Source organism: Chelonia mydas, chromosome 5, assembly GCF_015237465.2.
Source record: "Chelonia mydas isolate rCheMyd1 chromosome 5, rCheMyd1.pri.v2, whole genome shotgun sequence".
Lineage (NCBI taxonomy): Eukaryota > Metazoa > Chordata > Testudines > Cheloniidae > Chelonia > Chelonia mydas.
Genome location: NC_051245.2, coordinates 18,969,594 through 18,994,753, shown reverse-complemented (window position 1 = coordinate 18,994,753; position 25,160 = coordinate 18,969,594). Strand labels below are relative to the sequence as shown.

The following is a 25,160-nucleotide window of genomic DNA, read 5'->3' as shown; positions in this document are numbered from 1 at the left end:
GAAAAGCCAATCACCATTTCTTATTATACCTGGTTTAGCCCCATTACATCATTACTTCACACATCTGTCCGTTTTATTTTTATCCTTTTTTTCCCCCTCGATACTTGTGGTTGCTTTTAGGGGAAAAAATGTTTTGAAAATTAACCTGTAAATTTCCACATGCAATTATTTAGGCATACATGTCTGAATGTGAGTGTATCAGTATATCATGAAATCATAAAAGAAATGAGCACAGTCCCTGGGGGGGAGGATCTTGAATTTTCATCAGGGCTCCATATCAGCTTTTTGGTTGTCTTATGCAAATCACTTGACCTCTGTGCATCTCAGTTTCCCCATCTGAAAATGAGGATGATATTTCTGTGCCTCGCAGAGGTGCTGTGAGAAATTAGTAACACTGTTTGAAGATACAAATGGAATAGCAGCACTACAGATGGACAGACTCTGGTTCATTTTTGTGATTACGTTTGAGGGTTTGTAAAAGTACAGTAATTGTGAGGTTAGACTGGGAGGCTAGGCTGGGGCTGCTTTGAAAATGTGCACTCTGGTCCTGACAAGATTTACGCACGCGCTTAATTTATGCACTGTGACTAGCGTCAGTGACTTCAGTGGAAGTACTCACAGCGCATAAAGTTAAGCTCATGGGTTAATCCTCCCAGCTTTGGGTCTTGTTCCTTCATGAGAGAAGTAGTATTAAACACCCATTCACTTCAGGCCAAATTTTGCCTTTGTGTGCGTGCAACAACCACTGGGTTAAAATGGCAAATTTCTACTTACAGATAGTAGACTTTTAAAAAACCCAGATTTATTCTTTCTTCTCCCCAACTGATATGAAAGCAGAAAGACTGGCACAGCAGATGAAAGACATTTGATGGCTTGCACAGCACCACGCTCCCTGGTATATTATCTCAATTATCAGGCAGGTGTGTCCACAAAATAAACACATATTAATTACTAACAAAATAAAAATGTTAAACCGGCTTCAAATAAATTTTGGATTGCATTGCCCCCAACAAACTCAGTGGAAGAGGGCAATGGAGGGAATAAAGTTTCTTCATTATTCAGGAATTGAGGGGAAAAGTATAACTTCTTTCTCTGTTATTCTTACAGAAAGTGTTTGTGTTAAAATTGTAAAACTCTTTTCCCCTTCCCAATTTATTAACAGAACTATGGAGATGGGACTCACTATGATCACATGGCAAGCAGGGACCTTGGGTCACATGACAATCTCTCTCCTCCTTTTGTCAATTCCAGAATACAAAGTAAGAAGAAATCCAATTTCTTAATGTGGTTTTGTTTTTCAAAGGCTTAATTTTTAAAAGTGGAAGTGAGTGAGTGCACCATAGTTTAATCTGAGGGCTTGCGTTCCTCTCCCAAACATTTTGGGTTTTGTTGTACATAGTCTTTGGGAGGAAATATTGAATTTTGCCTCTTAAGCAACCTCATATTTTGAAAAATGTACACCAGTGCTGTTTACTGAATAGCCTCTATTTTCTTCATATAAGAAGTATATGGCATTTAAAGCAGACTGCCATTTTTACGTAGAGCAGTGAATGTATTTTTCCTGAGGCTTAAGTGTTTTCTTAAAGGTGTGACCACTTGGCAGAGAATTAAACAGAACTTTTTAAAGTACAAAAAATGTTGCTGAAAATATTACAACTAAATGTTCTTTAGAGGGAACAGTTAAATAACAAGAGATTGAGATCATAAACCATTGTTTTCTCTGGATTGTGATGGATCATTGCGTGTTGGGACTTGCAGTCTCTCTGGACTGCAAACTACTGGATTAAAGATGAGGCTGCCTGCAACATGCTCCGCTCAGGACAAGCCAAATTCAGCTCGTGACATTTGGCAAGTCAGCCCTCACAGTTAAGGAAAGCTTGGATGTCCCCGCATTCATTTTAATGAAGCTTGCAAGGATTTAGTGTAGCAGCTATAACCATAGCAGTATAAAGAAAGGCTATAATTATCTGCAAGTGAATGATAGCTACTGTCTTTAAATCATGGTTGATAAATGAGTTTGGTTAAAGTAAATATATGATGTAAAAATATTAGTAATCCTTGTGCTTGGCCAAGATCACACCCTTCTACTGCAGTTATCAATGAACTAACTGAAATGCCGTGATTGAATGTAAGCCAAAGAAAACATAGAGCTGTAACTGTGATATATCATTTTGTGAATGTAATGTGTTCTCCTAAAATATGCCTTGTCTTTTAATATTAGGAAATATTTGTGAGTTGTTTAACATTTGGGATAATGTTGAAGCTTGTAATCATTTGTACGTATTCCCCCACAAAACATAGTTACAACAGTTTCAAGGGTCTGACTTAAGCCAACAAAAGCAAGGAAATTCCAACACTCCATTCTTAACTCACGCCATTGGGTTTAGGTAGTACAAATACGTTACAAATCATCACACACTTCTGTGAACGCACTGGGCTGAGTGATGCTTTCACGTTTAACCCTTTAATGCGGATTTTGCAATTTAAGTCTGTCTCTCTTAACCTCTGCTCCTGCCTTACCCAATAAATAAATAGCATTAGACTGCAATTGTTTCCCCCCCATTTGGGGAAAATGCTGCTTTCCCTTATTTCAAAAAAGTATTCATGACAATAAAATAGTTTTGCAAGCACATTTTTAGGAATAAAATAACAGATTGATTAGATTTTCTTAAATGTGATTTTTCTGCTGAAGCCTGATTGTCAAAGTCAATGTGAGTTTCACAGCCGCAGCTGAGAGAATAATCAGGCCTCAATTTTTCTGAAAATATCAACATTGTCAAATTCAAGATGTCTCTCAGCAGCACTTGGTTTGTAATGGTCATCATGCTGAAAGGTCTGGACGTGGAATGTTCCTGCAGTGTCCTTAAGTTTCAGTGTATGTGCATTTATTGAAAAAATAAAATCATTTGGAAATAAGAATACTGATGTTCCTCCATGTGCAGATTAGTGTGCATGTGTGAGAGAGAGAGAGAGAGGCTAACAGCTTCTGACAAGTGTGTTATTGTGTAATAATGCACGCCTACTGTTGAAGCCAATCAGCTTGCTCCCTCAATCTAAAGCATTTTGTAACCTTAATTTAAAATCATTCTCTGGTAATTAGAGCAGATTCCTTTTAATTTGTGCTAGTTTAGGCAGCAAATCGCATGGAAACCACACTTCTATTCCCCCACTTCCACTAATTTCTTAAAGCCTAGATTGTGTCCAACCTGCTCAGGTGTGCAAGGGGCAGAGGTAGGGATAATGTTGCAAGGAGCCTCCCTGTGTCTCTTGTTTCACCTATGCAGAGGCCAGACAGTCTCATTAGGGAGTGGAGGCAGTTTTCCCTCCTAGCACCCTCTGAAGCTGGCTACCCAAAATGAGAGAGGGGAATAGTGGGTGGTGGCACTGGTACCCCACCTTCTGGGGCATTGGCCAACAGAGCTTTTATGAGGGTGAATGAGAGCTGTTGCAATGTACACTCCCTAGCAAGATGCCAGGAGTCAGCTCCTCCTGGAACTTTTGCTGCAGTCCCCGTGCACTCCCGCCTTGGTTGCGATAGTTAGAATCAAGTCCTAAATGTGGAAGCCAAGGCCGTCTGCTGTACTATGCTAGAGAATGCTACTAAGTCTGTGAATCTCCCACTGTTTCTAAAGAAAGCACTGTTCTGTCAGATAAGCTGTCTGGTCTGAAACACGGGTTGTTATTGTTTTCAGAGTGCTACATTTTCCACCTCAAGCAGATTTTGAACAGAAGAGGATTCTGTTTTTGGCGAGACGGTTTACCTGACATTGACAAAACTGACTCAGAGTTGAGGCCAAGGCAATGTTCTGCTGAGCAGAAAGTCAGAGAGCAGTTTACTAACTGTTTCAAAAGTTGGTGATTAGAAAGATCATTTTAAATACAGAGAGAGAATTCTTTGAGGGATGATAAACTCTTTAGTACTCTTGGGCAACAAGGACCTTATTTTCTTCTGTGTCTTGTATGGTTTTGCACACTTAACTAATCATTAATGATGATGATGATGATAATAATTCAATAAAATAATCAGTAATGCTGTTTATTTCCCAAACGTTTCCACAACCGAAACTGCTATTAATTTGTGCTGATTACATTGTATTTGTGATTTTATGATGAATTCTAATTGTTGCAATTACAAACAGTGCACCATATTTACTTTAATTGAGTCCATCCTGAACTAATATGGGATGTAGCTCCCAGTACATGTTTTATCAGTTTCCCTCTTCCTGTCAGATCATCAAATTATCCAAAGAAAAGGACCCCAAAGATCTACTGTGGAGCAGTTTGCACCTGCAGAGAGAGACATGTAATTTTATTCACATGCTCTTCTTTTTGCTGGCAATTGATACAGATATAGAGCCTGATTATCATCCAACTTGAGCCTATTTTATACTAGTGTAGCTGCATTGACTTCAGTGGAGTTACACTTGATTTATGGTGGCATGAAAACAGAATCTAGCCCTTAGTAGTTTCATAATCCATAGCTTTTATCTGATTAAAAGAACAGCATTTTTTAACTTCTAAGATGTTTCTTTCTATGTCATTACATTGTTATTATTCTTAACAATAAATGTAAATATATGTGTTTTATGATTGTGCCCATAATTCAGTAACCGAGTTGGATGGCAGCAAAGTATATGATGAGCAATATTCATTTTATAGAAAAGAGTTACAAACTTCAGTTCCTTTGAATTTTCTTTTATATTTTAAAATATTTGGTTTTTTTAATGTTGTGAGCTATAAACCTAAATATTTTACCTCATTGTCTTTTAAATTCTGAGGTTTTATTATTGTTTCTTTATTGGTGTTCTTGGAGATAAATAGCACTGTGTAGACAGACATAAGCATACAGAGCATGGGAAAAAAACAAGATTCAGTGTGTATACTGCCAATGCACCTTGATCCAGGCCTGCAACACCCGTTGTATTTCAGATCATCTCTTGAGCACATTTGTTTTGAATAATTTGATGTTTTTATGGTGTAAGCAAATCAAATGGCCACCAAGGAGTCCAACCCTGAGTCCAGTTCTTTCAACCAGTTTTGGACTTAGGCCTACAAGAGTGAAAGGTTAGGGTCTTAAATCACATCACCTTCTTATTCCCTCAATATGAAAATATATGAGAAATTCATCAGAGGCCTCAAAGCAATTGAGCTGTGCGATTAACTTAACCTGTAAACTGATGTGGGTTTGTATGTCCCTCTTGTACTAGCAAACAAGACGTTGATTTTTTTGCTGCACAGTCAGGGTCAAGTTTATGTATGGTGCTCTGCTGTTGGCAAAAGCACAGGGAGAGAATGAAAGGAACCTTGCTTGCTACTTCCCCCTCACAACAGGGGCCAGATGCAATTCTCAGCCACTGTGCACAGAAAACACAAGGACTGCTGGAAGCTAGTGCTGACATCAGTGTTAGTCTCAAGCTGAGGTGTTCCCTCCCACCCTTACTCCAGCCAGCAAAATTGCATTCTATAAACGATGTACCTGGGAACTACTTTGGTCTAATAGGCCATCCTTCAAAAGCATGGTGCCTTTCTCAGGCATAGTGTCTCTGGGAGCTACCCCTGGGTCAAAGCCTCTACATTCCTCCCTTTTCATGGGTTGTACCTTATTGGCTTAATCTAGCTCTTATTATGTGTGATCTAGCATGTAATCTTAACTTTGAAGAAAGAATAGTTTTCCAGGAAGAAAAGATTTTGGGTATCAATGTTATTGACAGCATACGATGAGCCATGAATATTTGTAGAAATGTTGTGGTGGCTGTAGGCCTATATTGTAAGCTTTTGTTTTCAGGTATGTATTTTAACTGAAATGTGTTTTATTTTTTTAAGTGTCCAAATTCTTGCAGTGAGTATTTAAATTTGTCTTTGCTTCAAGCCATTTAATAATTGGCTGTAGGGAATTAACACTATATTATGGCAGAAAATGAGTTTTTTCTCCTAAAGTGTTGCTTCCATGTGTTGAAACAATTATCATTCTGCGTCTCCAGAGTCCAATGAACATTGCCCAGTAAGAATACATACAAGAACTGGTAATACTACAGGGCATGGAATACATTGTTTTAGTTGTATATCATTCCATACTGGATGCTTGATTTTCAGGTGCGTTGTTTGTGAACTGATCCTACCTATGATATCTTGCTAGTACATTAAATCATTTACCAGTATACAGTAACTTGTTTCTAAACCCCCTGTAGCTTAATGGAACATTTCACTGCAGGGATTAGGTTGAGGTTTCAGGCGATGTTGAAGAAAGCTCCTGGCTTATTTGGTGACCTTTGAATCGCATCTGGGTTACTGGTTGATATTTTGATTTGGTTACTGTGGTCATATTGTGACAGCTGCTGGTTCATTATAATTCAGTTTCTCTGCTCAATTTGCCTTGCAGGAATACTTAGCTTTGTGTTGCTTCAAAGTATTTCTAACCATCCTGAGTGCAACCCAGTACATGGTAAAAGGTGAAATATTGTGAATGCTTTGAGATCCCAGCAGCAGTCTACTAAAAGGAGAGTTACACAGTCCACTTGACAAACAGTCACATTTGAGTGTGCAAAGAAGGAAAAAAACCTAAATGGAGATGTTACCCATTCCAATGATACCCAGACCTGTGGATTACTAAAAGGCTGGTTTAATGGCCACTGATAAGATCAGAGGCAAGCTTGCTTTATTTCTTTATTTTAAAAAATACACAAAAACAGGTTGTGCAGTTCTCCTGGTCTTTTTTCCCCATCAAATAATTCTAGCATTGGGAGTATTGATTTTATGTACATTGTTGAACAGTCTAATCTATTTATTGGCATAAGACAAATGCTGCAGAACTTTGTCCATCTTTGATGTATGCTTTGAGAACGTTTAGAGGAACTCAAATTCAGTGTACATACATACCTTAATTTTTATGGCTGTGGGATAAAGAGGTGAGGTGGCTGAGTGATGAAGCTACTTGACTACAAGCCTGACGCTTGTGGGCTTGGTGCTTGCTTGATTCATGTGGACAGGCCACTTCTACTTCACTTAGCTGTAAAATGGGTACATGATCTGGCAGGCTATCAGGTGTAATGCTGGCTCCTTTCTGTCCTGCTGGCTATGTAGCTGATATGCATCAGGCGATTGGCTCAGGGGAGTTTTGACTTTGCTAATAATCTATGTATGTGAAGACAAAGTCATTACAAGATTATGGATCTTTGTGCTCTCTTTCTATTCCTAACTAGAAAATGAAAACAGATGTGATGTACTGGTAATATGCACTATACTGGAGCAGCTCCTTCCCCAGAAGTATCTTCCATCATAACTACCGAGTCACTGTTGATCCTTCCCAGTGCGTGGTTGTCTTCTTATAAGAACTTTTTCTCAGCATGCCTTTCAGAGGGCTAGCCCTTGAAATTTAGTAGAGACAGGTAGTTGCATCTCCAATTGGACATTTTGCATTTGTTTGCTGTCCCCTCTCTTCCATCTTGTAAATATTCTTTATTATCCTGTCAAGTTTTTGCCTGGTTTTCTCTTATTTCTGAGGAGATGGCACATTCCCCAGGTAAAATGGATGGAAACTTGCAAATGATGCTAAGCTACAAATTGGGTGCATCTTGCTATGTGAGATTATATAGTACTGTATGTTGTTAATTAAAACTGGCATATAAAGACAGTGTTTTGTATTGTATAACACTTAGTGTTAGGTAGGACTCCTGGGTTCTACTTCCTCTCCTGCTAACTTGCTGTGTAACCTTTGGCAGGTTGCTTACCCTCTTTTTTTCCTTCAACTTAGCCTAGGTTTATCCATCTGTAAAATGGATTGGAGTTGTGAGGCTTAATAAATTATTATATGAAAAATATTTGAGTTCCTTGGGTATTCCAAGTAAGTGTAAAGTTTCATTAATATATACTGTGCTATGACAGCACTCATCTCTGTAAGAACTGTCCTTATTTGGATATGATTTTCTTATTCAGTTACTGTGATTATTGGCAGAGTTGGTAGCACTGCCTATATTAAGGTTGCTCAACATTTTCAATTATAAGGCCTTGTTTTCAATTTCTTATAACTTTCCCAAGTTATAACTATTTGGGCTAAAATTTTCCATACCGACTATCTGACATAAGCTTTTTTTTTTTTAAATTTCAGAAAAAATGGTTTCCCCGATTTCTTAGAATGAGTTTAGGGAAAAATATGGTCTTTTGTCCATATTTAAAAAAAAATTCATAGAGCTGTTTCATTGAGAAGCTCAAGCATCTCCATTCTTTGTTGCAGGGACATTAAATTTTTCAGGGAAGTTGGCTTGGTGTCAGGGATGTGCATTTTTCCAACCCTGTGAATATTCACCTATATTGACTAATTTATGAGCCTTTGAAAGAATTCAGTTTGCACATGCTCAGTAGAAACTTGTTAGCTTGGCCGCTAAATTCTCCAAAGCTTCCTTCTGCACTGAGCATGCTCCAGCACAGGGCTGTTGGGGCTGAGTAGGCTTTGCAGGATATTACTTCTCTCTGCTGCTTTGGGGCCACTGCTGTGCAAGGTACTGTAACTTAGGAAAGGCAGAGTATCTCTCCTGTGCTGTCAGTCCTCCCACTGCTGGTAACGAGAATGATTTGAATGCAGAGAGGTGAGGTATGGGGTCTCTACAGGGGGAAAATATGAGAACAGAGGAAGAAGGGGTTGTGGGAGCCAGAATGTGGAGGGGAGCGGAGGGGGGTGGGGTGGCACAGGAGTGCTGGATAGGCAGGGACACACTGCGGGGAAGATGCCTATAACCACTAAATCACATTCTCTTTATAGAGCCTGGAATTGAACCCAGGAATACTGAGTCTTTACATTCCTCTGCTGTCAAGAAATAGCTGTAACTCCTCCCCTCCAGCAAAATGTCTTTTCCCTTTCTAGTGTTTAATGCACAGGGAGGATAACAGTCTACTCCTGCTGTCAGTTATTCCATTACCTACGGTGATTGAGGTCTGTGCTGTTTCTATAAAGGTCTGAAACCTCCTGATGACCCAAGTTGCGTGTCAGTATGGTTCCAAAGGATAGAATTCCTGTTTTTCTGTTTTGTTTTTTAAATTAGGAAATCACTAAAAAAAAAAAAAGATTAAAGAACATTAAGGTTGTTAAATCAAAGATTCAAAGTTAGGAAATGCCATAATTAAGGTTGCCTGTGCAACCTGAATTCAGCCCCTTTGTGCATATGCATTATGATACAGTCTTTAATGACATCATCGCATCCTATTTTTTCCATTGGCTTCCTGCCACATTCAGTGCATAGGATGGATGGTGCTCAGGGAATGAATCAGGATTGTGTAGTGAAGAAGGTCTACTGTATGTAGGACACCTGCCTCATTTGTTGCAGAAGTTGGAAGGTGTAGAGTGTTGGCGGGGGGCTGAATAAAGAGAATAGATGGTCTTATGGTTAAGGAAGTTGAAGCTATCCTGGGGAACTGGAGTCTATCCTTGTCTGTGCCGGAGTTCCTGTGTGATGCTGGGCAAGTCACTTAAGCCAAATTTTTCACAGGTGGCTACTAATTGTGTGTTCCTCATATTCTGGGTTCTCAACGTGAGAGATCTGGGGCCAGATCTGCAGAAACACTAAGTACTCAGAATTGTAGCTGAAGTTAGTTGAAACTGTGCTTTGAACATAGTAAGTGCTAAAAAACAACAACTAAGTATTCTGAAAAATCAGCCCTAGGAGTCTCAAGTTGGGCACTCAAAATCAGTGGACACTTCTGACAGTTTTTCTCATTAATCTCTGTGTGCCTCAGTTTCCCAAATGTAAATTGGGAATAATAATGACACCTAATCTTGCGGGGGTGTTTGTGAAGATAAACTCATTAGTGTTTGTGGAGCACTCGGATACTGTGGTGACAGTATCATAGAAACATTCAAGAGGAAAAGCTAATAACATTTCTATTCAGTGAATGGTTTGAGTGGTCCTCTGCTGTTGACAGCTGACAACAAGCCCTCCACTGCACACTGATTGAGGAGACTAAAAAGAAATACTGAATAACTACTCATTCACTGAATAAGATATGTTTGACTCCCATTGCAGAAACCCTTTAATTCAGCCTGGGATTGAGCTTGAACTGTGCCCATGAACCAGCAGTGAGTGGTTCCCAAGAAAAATTTTTGGAGCCTGAAGCAATTTTTGATTCTTTTCCCTTGTGTTTCACCGTACTCACAAGCTTTTTTCCAGGGCACTCTTTATGGTATATATCAAAACTGAGAATGGCCTTTTTGGGACAGGCCAAAAGTGGTAGTAACATGGTATTTCTCTTTTCATTGTGATTGCTTGAGACTATTCTATGTGATCAGGTGGTGGTTCTACTTTCATCTGTATTATTTTTAGAGAGAATAAGAAAAAGAAAGAACGCATTTCTGTTGTGCTCTCTGATCCAAGCAGAGAGCACAAGGAAAGAAATCAAACAAAAATACGTCTCCTTATCCCTAATGACACTTGTTACGGGTTTCCCCTGGGGTGCCACCTGGAACTGGGGTATCACTGAACCCTCTGACCCACCAGCCTGGGCTCCCTCTCACACTGTGCTGCTGTGACAAGCTGCAGACCGGCTACCGCTCCTACAGTTCCTCCAGCATTCACACAGGTAAGGACACACCCAGCTGCATTACATGCAGGCTCTCTGACCAGCCACTGCGTGAACCAACAATAGAGAGGCTATAGCCAAAATAACCACCAGTTTCCCAGCCTAGGACCCCCACACTGGAGTATAAACCCAAAATTATACTATCTTGTGCTACACAGGGAACTGTACAGTGTAAATGCATAGAGTTCACCCCTCCCAAACACTTCACTCCAAGCTTATTGGTTTAGATTAAAACATAAAATACATTTATTAACTACAAAGGATAGATTTTAAGTGATTATAAGTGATAGCAAACAGATCAAAGCAGATTATGTAGTAAATAAACAAAAACGCAAACTAAGTCTAATATACTAGAAAGATAGGATTTGAATTAACAATCTCTCACCCTAACTGATGATACAGGCAGGATGCAGATTCTTAAGGCACAAGCTACATTACTTTGCAGCTTGGAATCCCCTGGTTTTTCATACACAAGCTATAAATCCCTTTAGCCTGGGTCCAGCACTTCCCACAGTTCAGTCTTTGTTCCTCAGGTATTTTCAGGAATCCTCTTGTGGGGGAGTGAAGGAGAACTGATGATGTCACTTGCTGCGTTATATAGCATTTAGTGGGAACCCTTTGTTCCAAAACCAGTTCCCAGACCAGTGTGTAGAAAAACATAGACACCCCAAAATGGAGTCCAGAGTTATGTGGCCTGGTTACAAGCCCTTGCATACCTTGCTGAGTCACAGCAGCCATTACTTACAGGGTATTTGGAATGGTCACAGGAAGGTTAAGTTCTTCCAGAGTCCATTGTCTTTGTTGATGGACCATCAGCACTGTCTGGTTTCTCTGTTGTTGTATTAGAGAGGGTAGTCACCCAGAGTCCACATGATTGAAATACAGATATGTAGTCAATATTCCTTACTTTAGATTCAAAAATTATCCGTGTATACTAATAGGATAATCATATTCAGAAAATCATAACTTTTCCAGTGACACCTCACATGATCCATTTTGTACAAAATGCATCATAATTATGCCATAATCATATAATAATATCACTGTGAAGAATATGGGGTGCAGTGTCACAACACTGACCTCCTTTGTAAAGTGCTTTGAGATCTACTGATATAAAGCAATATAAAAGTACTATATAAGAGCTAGGTATTTTTGTTGTTACTATTATTTAGTCTGTCCATCTGATTCTTGCCAGTATTGGCCTAGTTACTAGATCTTAGCTCATTTATTTCTTTCTGAAATTTCTTTGAATATTGTGTTATTTTTATCCTATATTTGGCATGATGTATGTATTATATCCAAAATATTTTGTCGTATCATTCGGATGCTTGTGTTGTTATTGCATTATTCCTGTAGAGAAGCATACAAGTATACATGCCTTCTGTAATGCCCCCATTAAATGGACCTTTCTTAGTACTGTTATCAACAGATAGTTGGCCTGACATATGGATCTCCCAGTTTTACAAGGAGAAACTTGTTTAATTGATGTCTGAGTTCTCCTGTTGCATTATGCTGTGGCCTGGAGAGTGGTGGTGTTGGGCAAAGCTTCATGAGTTTGCAACTCGTAGCTGACACACATGATTCTTTGTATTCGAATGACCACAGAATATTTACAAGTGTACAGCCGGTGAAGATGAATGGGAAAGTTCACAGAATGCTGTGCAAGTCAGAACTGAAAAAATTCATAGAAAACCTCAGCAAGATTGAAACGGAACCCCATCTCTTTTGTGTTATGAGGATGGAGGTGGACACTTTAGAGGTTTCTATGTAAAATTTGGGACACAGAAAGTCTCTTGGCAAGGAAAAAGGTAATGACTGGCCCCCTATTAGGGTATGTCGAGACCTAAGTTCCCTCTAAGCTGTGCGGCAGCCTATTAAGTGCTGTGCAGGCGCTCAGGGCTGCGACGGGGAGAGATGCCTCTCCCCCAGCCCTGGACCTGCCACGGCGGGCACAGGTGCCCCTCCCCCACAGCCCAGGGCCTGCTGTGGGGAGAGAGAGCTGGGGGGAGTCATCTCTCTCCCCGCCGTAACCCCGGGGCAGCCTGTACTCCAAACCCCTCATCCCTGGCCCCACCCCAGAGCCCACCCACCGCCCCGGAGCCCTCTCCTGCACCCCAAATCCCCAGCTCCACCCCAGAGCCCGCACCCGGAGCCCTCACCCCCCCAGCCCAACCCTCAGCCCCAGCCCTGACCCCCCTCCAACACTCCGAACCCCTCAGCCCCACCCCTGCCACATGAATTTTGTTAGGTGCACCAATATGGAGGTGATGTGTCACACGTCACCGCCATAGTGGTGCACCTAACAAAATTCGTTCCACACATGCTTGGGAAAAATTAGAGGGAACACTAGTTCTAGACAGCAATCACTGGCTTTAATGTAGCTTGCTCCAACCTCCAGACCTAGAACAGTGAATCTGCAGCAGCGCTAGCTGTATAAAACTGCCACAAAGCCTGGGTAATTACACATTGGGCTAATCTGCGCTGCAGCTCACATGGTCATGGCGTCACTGTCCCAATACCTGAAATAGCTATCTTTAATCTACCTTGGGTATGTCAGCTGAACCTGCAGTCATGCACAATCATACCCTTAGATTAGTCATGGCAGAAGGCGAAGGGTGATTGTATGTGTTTTCATTGATGCTAAAGTATAGCCCCCATTGACTCAGATAAGAGCTGTTCCTATTAGTCATCCTTGTTTTTTTCCACCACTGTTTTGTTCTATACCCACCAGTTTCATATAGTCCTCACTTGGATCTGATTTCTTTAGGTCAGGGGCTGACTTTTGTTTTACATTTGTAAAGCATTCAGCACAGTGGTGCCCATTTTGTGATTGAGGCCTCAGGATACAACTGCAATACAATTAAATGTTAATAATATAGCCCTTTTAAATGTTAATTATAATTGTGTGTCACAGACAACATAACGAGGGGTAGGGAAAACAGATGGAGGGACCATTCTCAGGACCACAATGGTTGGTCTCTTACAGCAGTCAAGACCTTCTAAAATAGCAAGGTGTATGTCTAGAGCTTGAAGACACTGCCAAGGCTGAGAGGCACAAAATGTTACTTACCTTAAAAATAACATATTTATTTTTAACTGTCTTTCTCAGTCTCAGAAATCAATCACCATTTCCACCACCCTGAAAGATGGGCCTGGAATGCCAGATTCAAATCCAAATACGGATAATGACTCTCTTTCCACATCAAAGTACACTGGTGTTTGGATGCTGGGGTTTGGCATGGCCCAGAAAAGGGATATTTGATCCGATAAAGAGATAGAGGTCCAGATATAAATTTGGAAACCACCCCTGTCCCCGTCCAATATATAAGAGGTATCCGTATCTGGGATTTTGTTAGGGACTCATCACTAGCTACAACACTAGGACAGTATATCATGCACAAACCCAGGATCCTATATTTGTTTACAGCTGCACACACAGTATGCCAAAGCCATGCCCCTGCCTGTCATTGGCATTGTTATAACTAGACTTGATACTGAAACAAATCAAGAATCATGTCAGTGGAGCTTCTTTCTTAGCAGGATGGAGGAGCAGACTGAGTGGGAAGATGATCTGATTGCTGTGGTATCTCAAAATTGAGAGATCACATTTTAGGCCTTCAGGCATGGAGGCCGACCCTATTCCTGTTGAAGCCTTAGAGTTTTGCTGTTAATTTCAAAGGTGTTAAGGTCAAGCCCCTGCACAGTATTCCTATAAAGCAAATTTGTCCTTCAGAGAAATGTCTCTGATTCCAGGCTTCTGTCTATATAAATATATTCCTGTTGTGCATTTTTGTATGTCACCTGGAGAATTATGTTGTGATTTTTGCGGTGCATACCACTGTCATCCTGACTACTGTATTTGAAGGCAATAAGAATATACCTGCTGAGTGGATTAAACATTTCTTCAGCTCCCTTTGTGTGTAACAGGAGACTTTTTCATTGAGGTAAACTGGGGGAGTTGCGACATGGCTTTCAAATATCATCAAACCCTTACAAGTTTTGTCAGCTGTATTTTACACAAGCATTTCAACCAAATTCTTTCGTTGGACAGTGCCCCCAAAATTGGAAAATGTGGCTAGTCTTAATAATAAACATCCTACCTTGAAATAATACCTCACAGAGAGCTGTATGCTCTGAATGCTCAAAGAGACAATTCAGATTATGAAAGCAGACTTATTGTATAGTTGGTCCATTTTGTTCTTGAATGGAAAGATTACTTTAGGGAGTGATGTTCATCAGATTTGCATCCCAGATTTAGCTACATAGTAATTTATTATTTTTGTATTTATTTTGGTAAACAAAGTTATGAACTAATGATAGAATTGTCTCCAACCTAAAGAAGTATAGATCAGTTTTAGAATTGCCTCAGATAATTTAGTAACTGCCTCAAAATCTCCTAAAACTCTTGGTCAGTGCTAAATATCAACAAGAATTTCATACTGCTTGTGTCCAGCATGGGTTTATACTGTTCTTTAAGCTGATTCATTAAATAAACATACATATTGTAACACTCAGTTCTTTGGACTTTTTGTTGTTGTTGTTGTTATGGGAGTACTATTTGCTAGGATTCCTCTTCCTGGTGTTATACCTATCTCAAAGTTACAGGTTATGACTTTCCTTCATCTAAGAAGGGCTGGATGGGTTTGCCTTCATCAACTTCTCTTCTAGATTAGCCATAGAGGTCTCTGCAGAACACATTGATGTGCTTCTGGATGATTATCAGCGTCAGGTTTGGTTTAATCATTCAGACTGTTTGGGTGCAGATCCCAGAATAATTGATTCAGCCTTTTGTGCTTTTCAGGCAGATACATTGAGTATCACCTGGTTTGTGGCGTGGAGGTGTTTTGGAATATACCACAAAAATTCACCATGTCTGCTTTTTGGAGATATTAGATCCCAGCATACCGACTGCTTCCCGCTATGGCTGCATTGCATTTGTACAATATATGTATATAATATGCGTTCTGTGAAACATTTTGGGATGAAAGGCATTGTATAGATTTAAAATATTACTGTTCCAATCCAGGAGTTAATGCATTTTGCAGCACAGCCATTCCCCCCACAAGCACCTGCCACTAACACACTGGCCTTTAGTATCTAACCCAGGCCTCTTGTGCAGTGTGGCAGAAAAAAAAAGCTACAAATGCACATTCATTTATTTGGAAAACTAATGTCAGATGTATAAAAAGAACCTGTAGACTTTGGCTTTGAATGTCTGCATACAAGGCAAAGAATTGTAATATTATTTTGCACTACATAGTTTTCAGTGAAGTTTACATTCCAGCCTATTTTATTTTAAAACAAGTTCAGTATTTTTAATTAGTTATTTTTGGTGACAGTTGTATTCCTTATAGGATGACATAGAGGAGAGCTATGTGAAAGGTTCTCATTGACCCTCAAACCTGCTTGACCTGAGCCTTGTGTATGAGGCTCAATATTTTGAAAGTTTGGGTATAAAAATTGGTTGAGGTCATCCCTACAGTAGGCGAGTTGGTGAAACCCCCTACACCCACATGCTTACAGCTACCTCCTCTCTCCCCACGAGACCTTCCTGAAGACATGGGGAAATCACAGGGTTTGCTGTTAAATCTGGAGGGGGGGGAAGTGGAGTGACCCAGATGGGGGATTTAGGGATATGTGGAGGTTCTTTTTGGAGTTCAGAGTTATTGAACTCCAAACGACCTTATGGGCTGATTCTTTTCCAGTCCTGCTGAACCAAATTACAAGGTTTAGTCCACAGGCCTCCGTAGGGGTTCACACAACCCTAGCATAAACTGCCATAATGCACAATTGTGCAGTACTTACTGAGGTTCTATTTTCGTGTGCTCTCAGGAGCTGCATTTTTCTGCATCTCAAACTCACATTAATACAGTCAGACAAAGAAATTGCTTTTAAAATAACACTTATGAGGCATTTTAATGGTTAATGAGCTTCTGCTCCTTATCAAGATGAACTTAGTTTAGCTTTCAAATAAGAATTTACTGCTGTTCTCTCGCTGAGCTGATATTAGTTGCAGAGGGAATTTGAGCTCACACCTGTTCTAGCATTAAAAGTAGCTTGTAAGTGACTTCCTTAAAATATTCGGGGGGGGAGGCAGGTGGAGGGAAATCCAATTTCTAGAAAATCTCAGCCAACCAGGCAAAGCATTCACAGGCACATCTTTTAAAAATGTTTGGTTTATGAATTGGTTACAATCTTAATATTTTCCAGAGGTATTTTGATCACATAATTAGTAAATATACATTGAAAGGCAGAGGCAGGAGGAGATGACTGGTTTGTATATGCAATAGACCTGTGTTACAGCTGGAAAGTGTATATGTGGAAAAATGTGTGAAACAAAACAAATTTGCTGAATTACTAGGTCATTTACGTAGCTGCTCTATTCACGGTCTGTTAAACAAGCAAAAACAATGGTTTTGTTATGCTCTCTAGTTAAGGGACAGGATGTGTAAAACAATGTGGAGTTGGCTGGATGATTAATAATCATCTTGAGCCCTTACTTACCTTGAGCCTGAACTTTATAGTATATAAATATTTTGAATCAAGGAATGTAGAAGCTAAGTCAGAGCAGGCTCTTTTATTATAAGATGCTATATTTCTCTTCAAAGAAGAGATAATATGATCATTTAAGTGTACGAGGAAGTCTTGGGGGCTCAAAGATGGCTGGATTTTAATATTAGACTGCACTGGAGCTTACCAAGGGCATAGCTGTGATGGCAACCTGTTTTTGGGTCAAAACTAAATGCAGTTTGTCTTGCTATTACAGTTTTCTTCTAAGTATTTTCTCTATAATTAGGAGCTTATTCAAAGAAAGAAATTTAGCATTGGCTTCTGTAGGAACACACCATAGTCTTACAGCAAGAAATATTTGTACTTTGGTTACTGCTATATTTTTAATTCTCTTTATTTTAGGCACCTCTCACAGTTTCTGCCAGGATTGAGCTGTTCTTGTCCCCAGTATTTAGTTTCTAGTACTACATTGGTTTTGTATATTGGCTTAGACACACAAAATATAAAGTCAAGTATAAAACAATTCTGATAAAAATAATAAAATGAATAGTTTTGGGCCATAGCAGGGTACAGAATATCTCATTTGCATCATACCACTAGATGCATCACACATGGTCTATTATTATTATTTTATTTTATTAATTTATTTGTATTAGAGCACCGTGTCATGGGCCATGTCATGGACCATGATCCCACTGTGCTAGGTGCTATACAAACACAAAACCCAACAACAGTCCCTGCCCCAAAGAACTTACAATCTATATCAAGCTCTCATACTATGCAAGCAAATGAGGGTATACAAGGCCCATGCTTTGATCCTTGTACCCTGTGGAGGAAAAAGAGCATACGTTTAACAGACTCCATAAATTGGATTATTTATCATTTTAACTAAAACCAGAACACCTATACATCTCTTTATTCTGCAAACTTTTACAATGTGATTATGGCCATAAATGATTTCTGTAGCTCAAAAGAGAACACAACCAAAATTGCAACGCTTCGATGGAAGAATATTTTTGGGAGAAAACATGCTTGCTCTCTAAAACTCATTAAGAGGAAATTGAGCTAACCAGCAGATCTTAAAAGGTGGCCTACTGTGTATATGTCTGAAATAACTGGAAGATACCATGTTCTGATTAGGTCTTGGATGCGAGAGGTCTGCCATTTAAGTGGCAAGTGTTTTTTAATACTTTAAATTCTTTTTCTTTTTTTAAGTGTGTGATACATCCAATCTCTCACTCTATCTTCTTTTTCATGTTCTCTTTGTCTGTTTGGGATAATGTAAAAGAAAAAGAAGGAAATCTGAGTGGCCTCATGTAAACTTCAGAAATCATGGACATAAAGGTAATAGTTTAAAAAGCTTAAGAGGGAATCAAATGCCACCAAATGCCAGAGATAAAGCAATACCAGCTCCATGTCAGTACTGCTAAGCTAGCCCCTCTAGCGGAGCAAGTATGACAAGTCAGGAAGAAGATATCAGTGCCCATGCAGTTTTCACATTAGCCAGCGTTCATACACTGGATGGTTTGACAGGAGATACTGACCGATCAATGATGCTAGCACCAGTGCTAGAATTCAGACTGAATCCCAGGAGAATGAACAGAGTACTGGGTTTCAAGTAGTGCTGGGTACTGGAGATAGATACTGTGGTAATAGTCAATTCCCAGACCAACTTTCTATCACAGATTCTGCAGTGTGGTGGACATAAGCACATAGAAACAGCCATACTGGGTCAGAGAGTGGCCAGGGCCAGATGCGTCAGAACGAATGAACAGAACAGGGTAATTTTGGGTGATCCATCCTCCATGCCAGCTTTTGGCAGTTGCAGGTTTAAGGACACCTGGAGCATGAGATTGTGTCCCTGACCATCTCGGTTAATAGTTAGAGCTCTACCAAATTCACAGCTGTGAAAAACCCGTCATGGACTGTGAAATCTGGTCTCTCCTGTGAAAACTGGTCGTTTGTGTAATTTTACTCTATGCTATATGGATTTCATGAAGGAGACCAGCGTTTCTCAAACTGGGGGTCCCAACCCAAAAGAGGGCTTTGGGGGGTTGCAAGGTCATTGTTGCAGAGTTGTGGAATTGCCATCCTTCCTTCAGAGCCGGGGGGCCAGAGAGCGGCAGCTTCTGACCAAGTACCCAGCTCCGGAAGGCAGCGCCCTGCCCGCAGCAGCACAGAAGTAAGGGTGTCAATACCATACCATGCCACCCTTACTTCTGCGCTGCTGCCTTCAGAGCTGGGTGGCCGGAGACTGGCGGCTGCTGACCGAGGCCCAGATCTGAAGGCAGCAGAACAGAAATAAGGGTGGCGATACCACACCATACTGTCTATCCTTACTTCTGCGCTGCTGCTGGCGGCGGCTCTGCCTTCAGAGCTGGGCTCCCGGCCAGAAGCCGCCACTTTCCAGCTGCCCAGCTCTGAAGGCAGCGCTGCGGCCAGTAGCAGGGCAGAAGTAAAGGTGGCAATACTGCAACCTCCTTACGATAACCTTGCTGTTCCGCTCCCCACCCCTTTGGGTCAGGGCCCCTTCATTACAACACCATGAAATTTCAGATTTAAATATCTGAAGTCATCAAATTTACGATTTTTAATGTTCTGTGACCATGAAATTGACCAAAATGGACTGTGAATTTGTTAGGTCCTACTAATAGTATTGATGGATCTATCTTCAATGAATTTATTTCTTTTTTGAACCCAGTTATAATTTTGGCTATCACAACATTCCCTGGCAAGAAGTTCCAAAGGTTGACTGTGTGTTGAGTAAAGACGTACTTCCTTTTGTTCTTTTAAATCTATGGCCTATTCATTTCATCAGGTGACCTCCTAGCTCTTTTGTTATGTGAAGGGGTAAATAACACTTTCTGCTTCTCTTTCTCTATAACATTCATGATTTTATAGGCTTCTATTGTATCTCCCCTTAGTCGTCTCCTTTCTAAGGTACACGGTCCCAGTCTTTTTAATCTCTTCTAGTATGGAAGCTGTTCTATACCCTAAATCATTTTTGATGCCCTTCTCTGTACCTTTTCCAGTTCTAATATATCTTTTTGAGATGAGGTGACCAGAACTGCATGCAGTATTCAAGGTAAGATGGATTTATATAGAGGAAATATGATATTTTCTGTCTTATTGTCTATCCCTTTCCTAATGGTTCCGTTAGCTTTTTTGACTGCCCCTGCACATTGAGCACAGAGAACTATCCACAGTGACTCCAAGATCTCTTTCTTGAGTGGTAACAGCTAATTTAGATCCCATCATTTTGTACATATAGTCTGGATTATTTTTGCAATATGTATTATTTTACACATATCGACTTTAAATTTCACCTACCATTTTGATGCCCAGTCACCCAGTTTAGTGAGATCCCTTTCTAACTCTTCATAGTCATCTTTGGACTACATTATCTTGAGTAATTTTGTATTGTCTATACTGTTACCACCTCAGTGTGCACCCTTTTTCCAAATAATTTCTGAATATGTTGAAACCGTTGGAGACCCTGCTATTTACCTCTCTCCCTTGTGAAAACTGACCATTTATTCCTATTCTTTTAACCAGCTACTGATCCAGGAGAGGTCCTTCCCTCTTATCCCCTGACTGCTTACTTTGCTTAAGAGTCTTTAAGTCCAAGTACGTTATATTGATTGAGTCACCTTTGTCCACATGCTTGTTGACACCCTCAAAGAATAGATTGGTGAGGCATGATTTCTGTTTACAAAAGCCATGTTGATTCTTCCCCAACATTTCAGGTTTATATCTGCATCTGACAAGTTTATTCTTTGCTGTGGTTTCAACCAATTTACCTGATACTGAAGTTAGGTTTACTGGCCTGAAATAACCAGGATCATCTCTGGAGCCTGTTTTAAAAATAGGCATTACATCAGCTACCCTCCAGTTATCTGGTACAGAGGATGATTTAAGTCATAGGTTACATATTAGAGTTAATATCTGCAATTTCATCTTTGAGGGGTTTTTTGAGCTCTTGGGTGAAGACCACCTGGTCCTGGTAATTTATTTCTATTTAATTTATCAGTTTGTTCCAAAATCTCCTCTCTTGACCCCTCAGTCTGTGCAGTTCCTCAGATCTGTCACCTAAAGAGAATGGCTTGAGCGAGGGAATATCCCCCATAGCCTCTTCAGTGAAGATCGATGCAAAGAATTCATTTAGCTTCTCCGCAATGGCCATGTCTTTCCTGAGTGCTCTTTTAGCACCTCGACCATCCAATGGCCCCACTGACTATTTTGCATACTTCCTGCTTCTGATGTCCTTTTTTTTCTTTTCTTTTCCTTTCTGTTACTTTTGAATCCTTGGCTAGTTGCTCTTCAAATTCTTTCTTGATCTGCCTTATTATATTTTTTTACTTGACTTGCCAGAATTTATGTTCCTATTTTCTTCAGTAGGATTTGACTTCCATTTTTTGCCTTTTTGCTGCTAATTGCTTCTTTTACTGTTTAGCCCTGGTGGCATTTTTTTTTGGTCCTCTTATTGGTGTTTTTGTATTTGCTTTTTATGTGGGGAATACATTTAGTTTGAGCCTGTATCATGGTATTTTTAAATATTCTCCATGCAGTTTGCAGGCATTTCACGCACGTGACCATTCCTTTTAATTTCCATTTAACTAGCTTCCTCATTTTTGTGCAAGTTCCCCGTTTTGAAGTTAGATGCTAGTGTGGTGGTTTTTTCTGGCATTTGTCCTCCCACAGAGATGTTAAATTTAATTACATTATGGTTGCTATTACCGAATGGTTCAACTATATTCATCTCGTGGACAAGATCCTGTGCTCCACTTAGCTCTAAATGAAGAATTGGTTCTTCTTTTGTGGATTCCAGGGCAATCTGGTCCAAGAAACAGTCATTTATGTTGTCTAGAAATTTTATCTTTGCATCCCTTCCTGAGGTGACATATCCCTAGTCAATATAAGTATAATTGAAATTCCCCATTATAATTATTGTATTTTTTGCCTTCTCCTTGGAGCATTTCACAGCCATCATCGCATCATCCTGGTCAGGTGGTTGGTAGTATATTCCTATTTCTATACTCTTATTTTTCAAGCACAGAATTTCTATCCAGAGAGATTTTTTCACATATAGTGCAGCCACTTTGCACTGCACCACTAGCAGAATCTGGTCACAAAGTTGGCATAGCCAATCCTAGGAAGATCTCAGTAGTGTAAGAGGGATTTGTGGCACAGAGGGAACACTACTTCTCCTGCCTCTCCTTTTTTGCCTGCTTAGGATGGTGGCCAAGGAAAAGGAGGGTATCTCAGCCAGAGCCCTACTCCTCATTATCAGAAAGTTGATCTAAGTTGCACAGAGACTCTGGAAAAGTACACACTGATCCTTGGATAACGGCGCAGAAAGGCCAAGTTCACATCCACCTTCCTGAGATTTGCTGTGTTCTCAGATAGCTGAGGATCTTGGCCTTCAGTTTTATTTTGAGTAGCATGACTGAAATGTGGAGGTGGAGTATATTTTAGTGTCACTTAAGTCAGTGGGGTTGCACAGGGTGTAAGTCTGTGCAGAATTTGGTCCAGTAACTATGATCTGGTTAAGTTATTCAAGTTTTAGAATAAAGCAGTTGTTGGGGGTGTTAAACTTGATTTTGTTTTATATATTGCCTTAGGTACATAGGATATCCAGTGACACTTTACAAGGCATTGGGTTATCTGCTGACAGTACAATGAGTGAGATGGACAAACAGAGCACCTGTTATGTTCTTAGCAGTAGCTCAGACTCAACTGTAGATATTAGAACCTGTTTTATTGGGGGAGGAAAACAGTTAAAATAGTGAAGAGAATAAACATAGAAGGGAAATGGAGCCCATGAAAAATAAATACTGAAAATATATGACTATATATACACACAGTTATGCTGTCTGGGAATAAATATACTACAATGAAAAACAAACTAGCTGATATAGGTTGAACAAGGAAGGGCAAAAAGTAATCATAGGTAAGAAAGAGACATATGTGAGATATAAAACATCAGGTATTCCAGAATGATTACAGAATAAGGTTGAGTTTAAAAAGAATGAATGAGAAGCAAAAGTGGAGAATGAAAGGAAGATTATACATGAGATTAAGATAAATAAAGAGAGATTATTGAAGTGCATAAAGACTAGCAGCTCAATAAAGTAGGTGGTTGGACCTTGGAAATTGTAATAACTGACAATGTTGACATGACTAAAAAATAAATGATTTTTTTGCTTGTGTTAACAAAGGAGAATGGGGAACAGAAGCCAGAAACAGACATAAATTTCCTAGAAAGAGAAAAGAAATACTAAAGGAAATCAAGAATATGCCAGAATAGGTGACCAAGAAATAAGTCCATCAGAGGATGGGCTAAACTCCAGAGCCAGGAGGGAGCCATCACAGAATTCTTAAAAGACAAGGAACATTTCACATTTATGAGAAAAATGTTTGTTTTTCAAAGTGGCCCTCTGTGTTTGTCCTGGAACCTTGAGGATCTCTCTCCCTCCGCACAACACACATACATTGTTTCTTGCTGTAATCTCTTCTCAAGGACATTACGCTGCCTAATTTGCATTGGACTGAATTTTATAATTAATAATATTTTGGTTTTTTGTAGTGCCCACAGTGTGCTACATGCTTTACAAATACAGAAAGCAGTATGGTCCCTGCCCCAAAGAGTTTACCATCCCATAAAAAGTTTACAATGCCAAATCCGGTATCAGTGGGCCATGTCAAAGAAACTAACCTGGTGTTGCTCAGTAGTAACTCTTCTCTGAGTAAACCATCACCTTCATATTATCACCAAGCAAGGTTTACACTGAGAGGGGCCGAACAGACCGCCACTGTATAGCCTACTCTGTCTCCTGGAAGGAACAGTTGAGTTCTTTTGTACTCTAGCACTATGTGCATGGGTGCCAATGGACAAATGACTTCTTCTGAGGAGGGAGGGCATATGGATTTGCCTGGTGACCTCTTTGAACAAAAGACTGAATTAAAGGTTTTTAAACCAATAATAATGCATATTAGGTCCTAATGATACCATGGTAGCATGTAGAAGTGGAAGCATGCACCTCATGCCTCCATTCCTCTGATGCCCGCTGTCACAGACTCAGTATTGATTCCAACCAGCACAGTTTGGACTAGTGGCCTCTGTGCACCTGCTGTTGATGTCTGAATTCCTGAAGCTCCCCCCCCGAACTACTCACACCTGAAAGCACAGGTTTTTTACAAGACCGATCGTTCACATGCTGATGGTGACTTGAATGAGCTTCACACCTTAGTGATAGGTCTATCTCAGATATAATTTTTTAGAGACCAGGCAGTGCTACAGACACGATATCTTGCTTCCAAATATAGTGATGGAGTTACACCTTAGTCATTCTGCCAACGTTGTTCCTATGTCCACATGTCTATCTAGAGATGTTTCTCCTACAGACTTGATATTAAAAGTTCTCATGTCTCTTATTTGGTACAGACCACCCAGCTTCTTGTTACTTATGACACAAATTTATTTGGTTTGACTGTCTTCAAGAGAACCATGTCTAAATGGCTGTCAGATTGTATCGCTCATTGAGGCTGGAGGCACTAGGAGATGCTTGATTTCCACTGCACAAGCGGATGTGTTAACAACTGCTGGAGCTAATGGCTTAGAATATTGAATACAGGCCTTAGTTTCTGCAGGACTGTTGACCCAAGAATTGTGATCTCCTCCATTATATAATTTCAGAGAACACCAATTTCGTGTTAGCAATTCTGTCTTCCTGGGGGACTAGGGAATGAAAAAACACAAGCTGAAGCTGAACCTGGATCGTTTGTCCGTCAACAGAGGATATTACTGCTAGGCCACTGAGTTGATCCAGCAACAAATTCTCTTTATGTTTATTAAATATGTTGCAGTCCTTTACAAGAGTGAATTGGGGTAAACAGAGCCCATGGGCTCCTTCCTGCTGCAGACGAGCTTTTCTCCTAGCATCTTGGATTGATTCTTACCCTTTCCGCAACTGAAGCAGTCAACGCTGCTTTACCTCCAGTTCAGTGCTGGCTTCAGGCCCCTCGAACCATAGGGCCTGGATCCAATGAACAAACAATCCTGCCTTAAAATCTCCTTTTCATCC

At 40.1% G+C, this 25,160-nt stretch overlaps 1 protein-coding gene across 21 annotated transcripts in view; it reads left to right on the top strand.

Annotated features, from left to right (window-relative positions):
- The window catches only part of TCF4 (transcription factor 4), a 315,197-nt gene that overhangs the window by 106,125 nt on the left and 183,912 nt on the right, over window positions 1-25,160 (top strand). For 18 of the 21 annotated variants that reach the window (XM_043546602.1, XM_043546604.1, XM_037902556.2 and 15 more), the window contains one exon: window positions 1,163-1,259. The exons of the other annotated variants lie outside the window; for them this stretch is intronic. In XM_043546602.1, coding sequence (XP_043402537.1) covers window positions 1,163-1,259 — 97 coding nt within the window. The remainder of the gene's footprint in view (window positions 1-1,162; window positions 1,260-25,160) is intronic. 21 annotated transcript variants of the gene reach the window in all.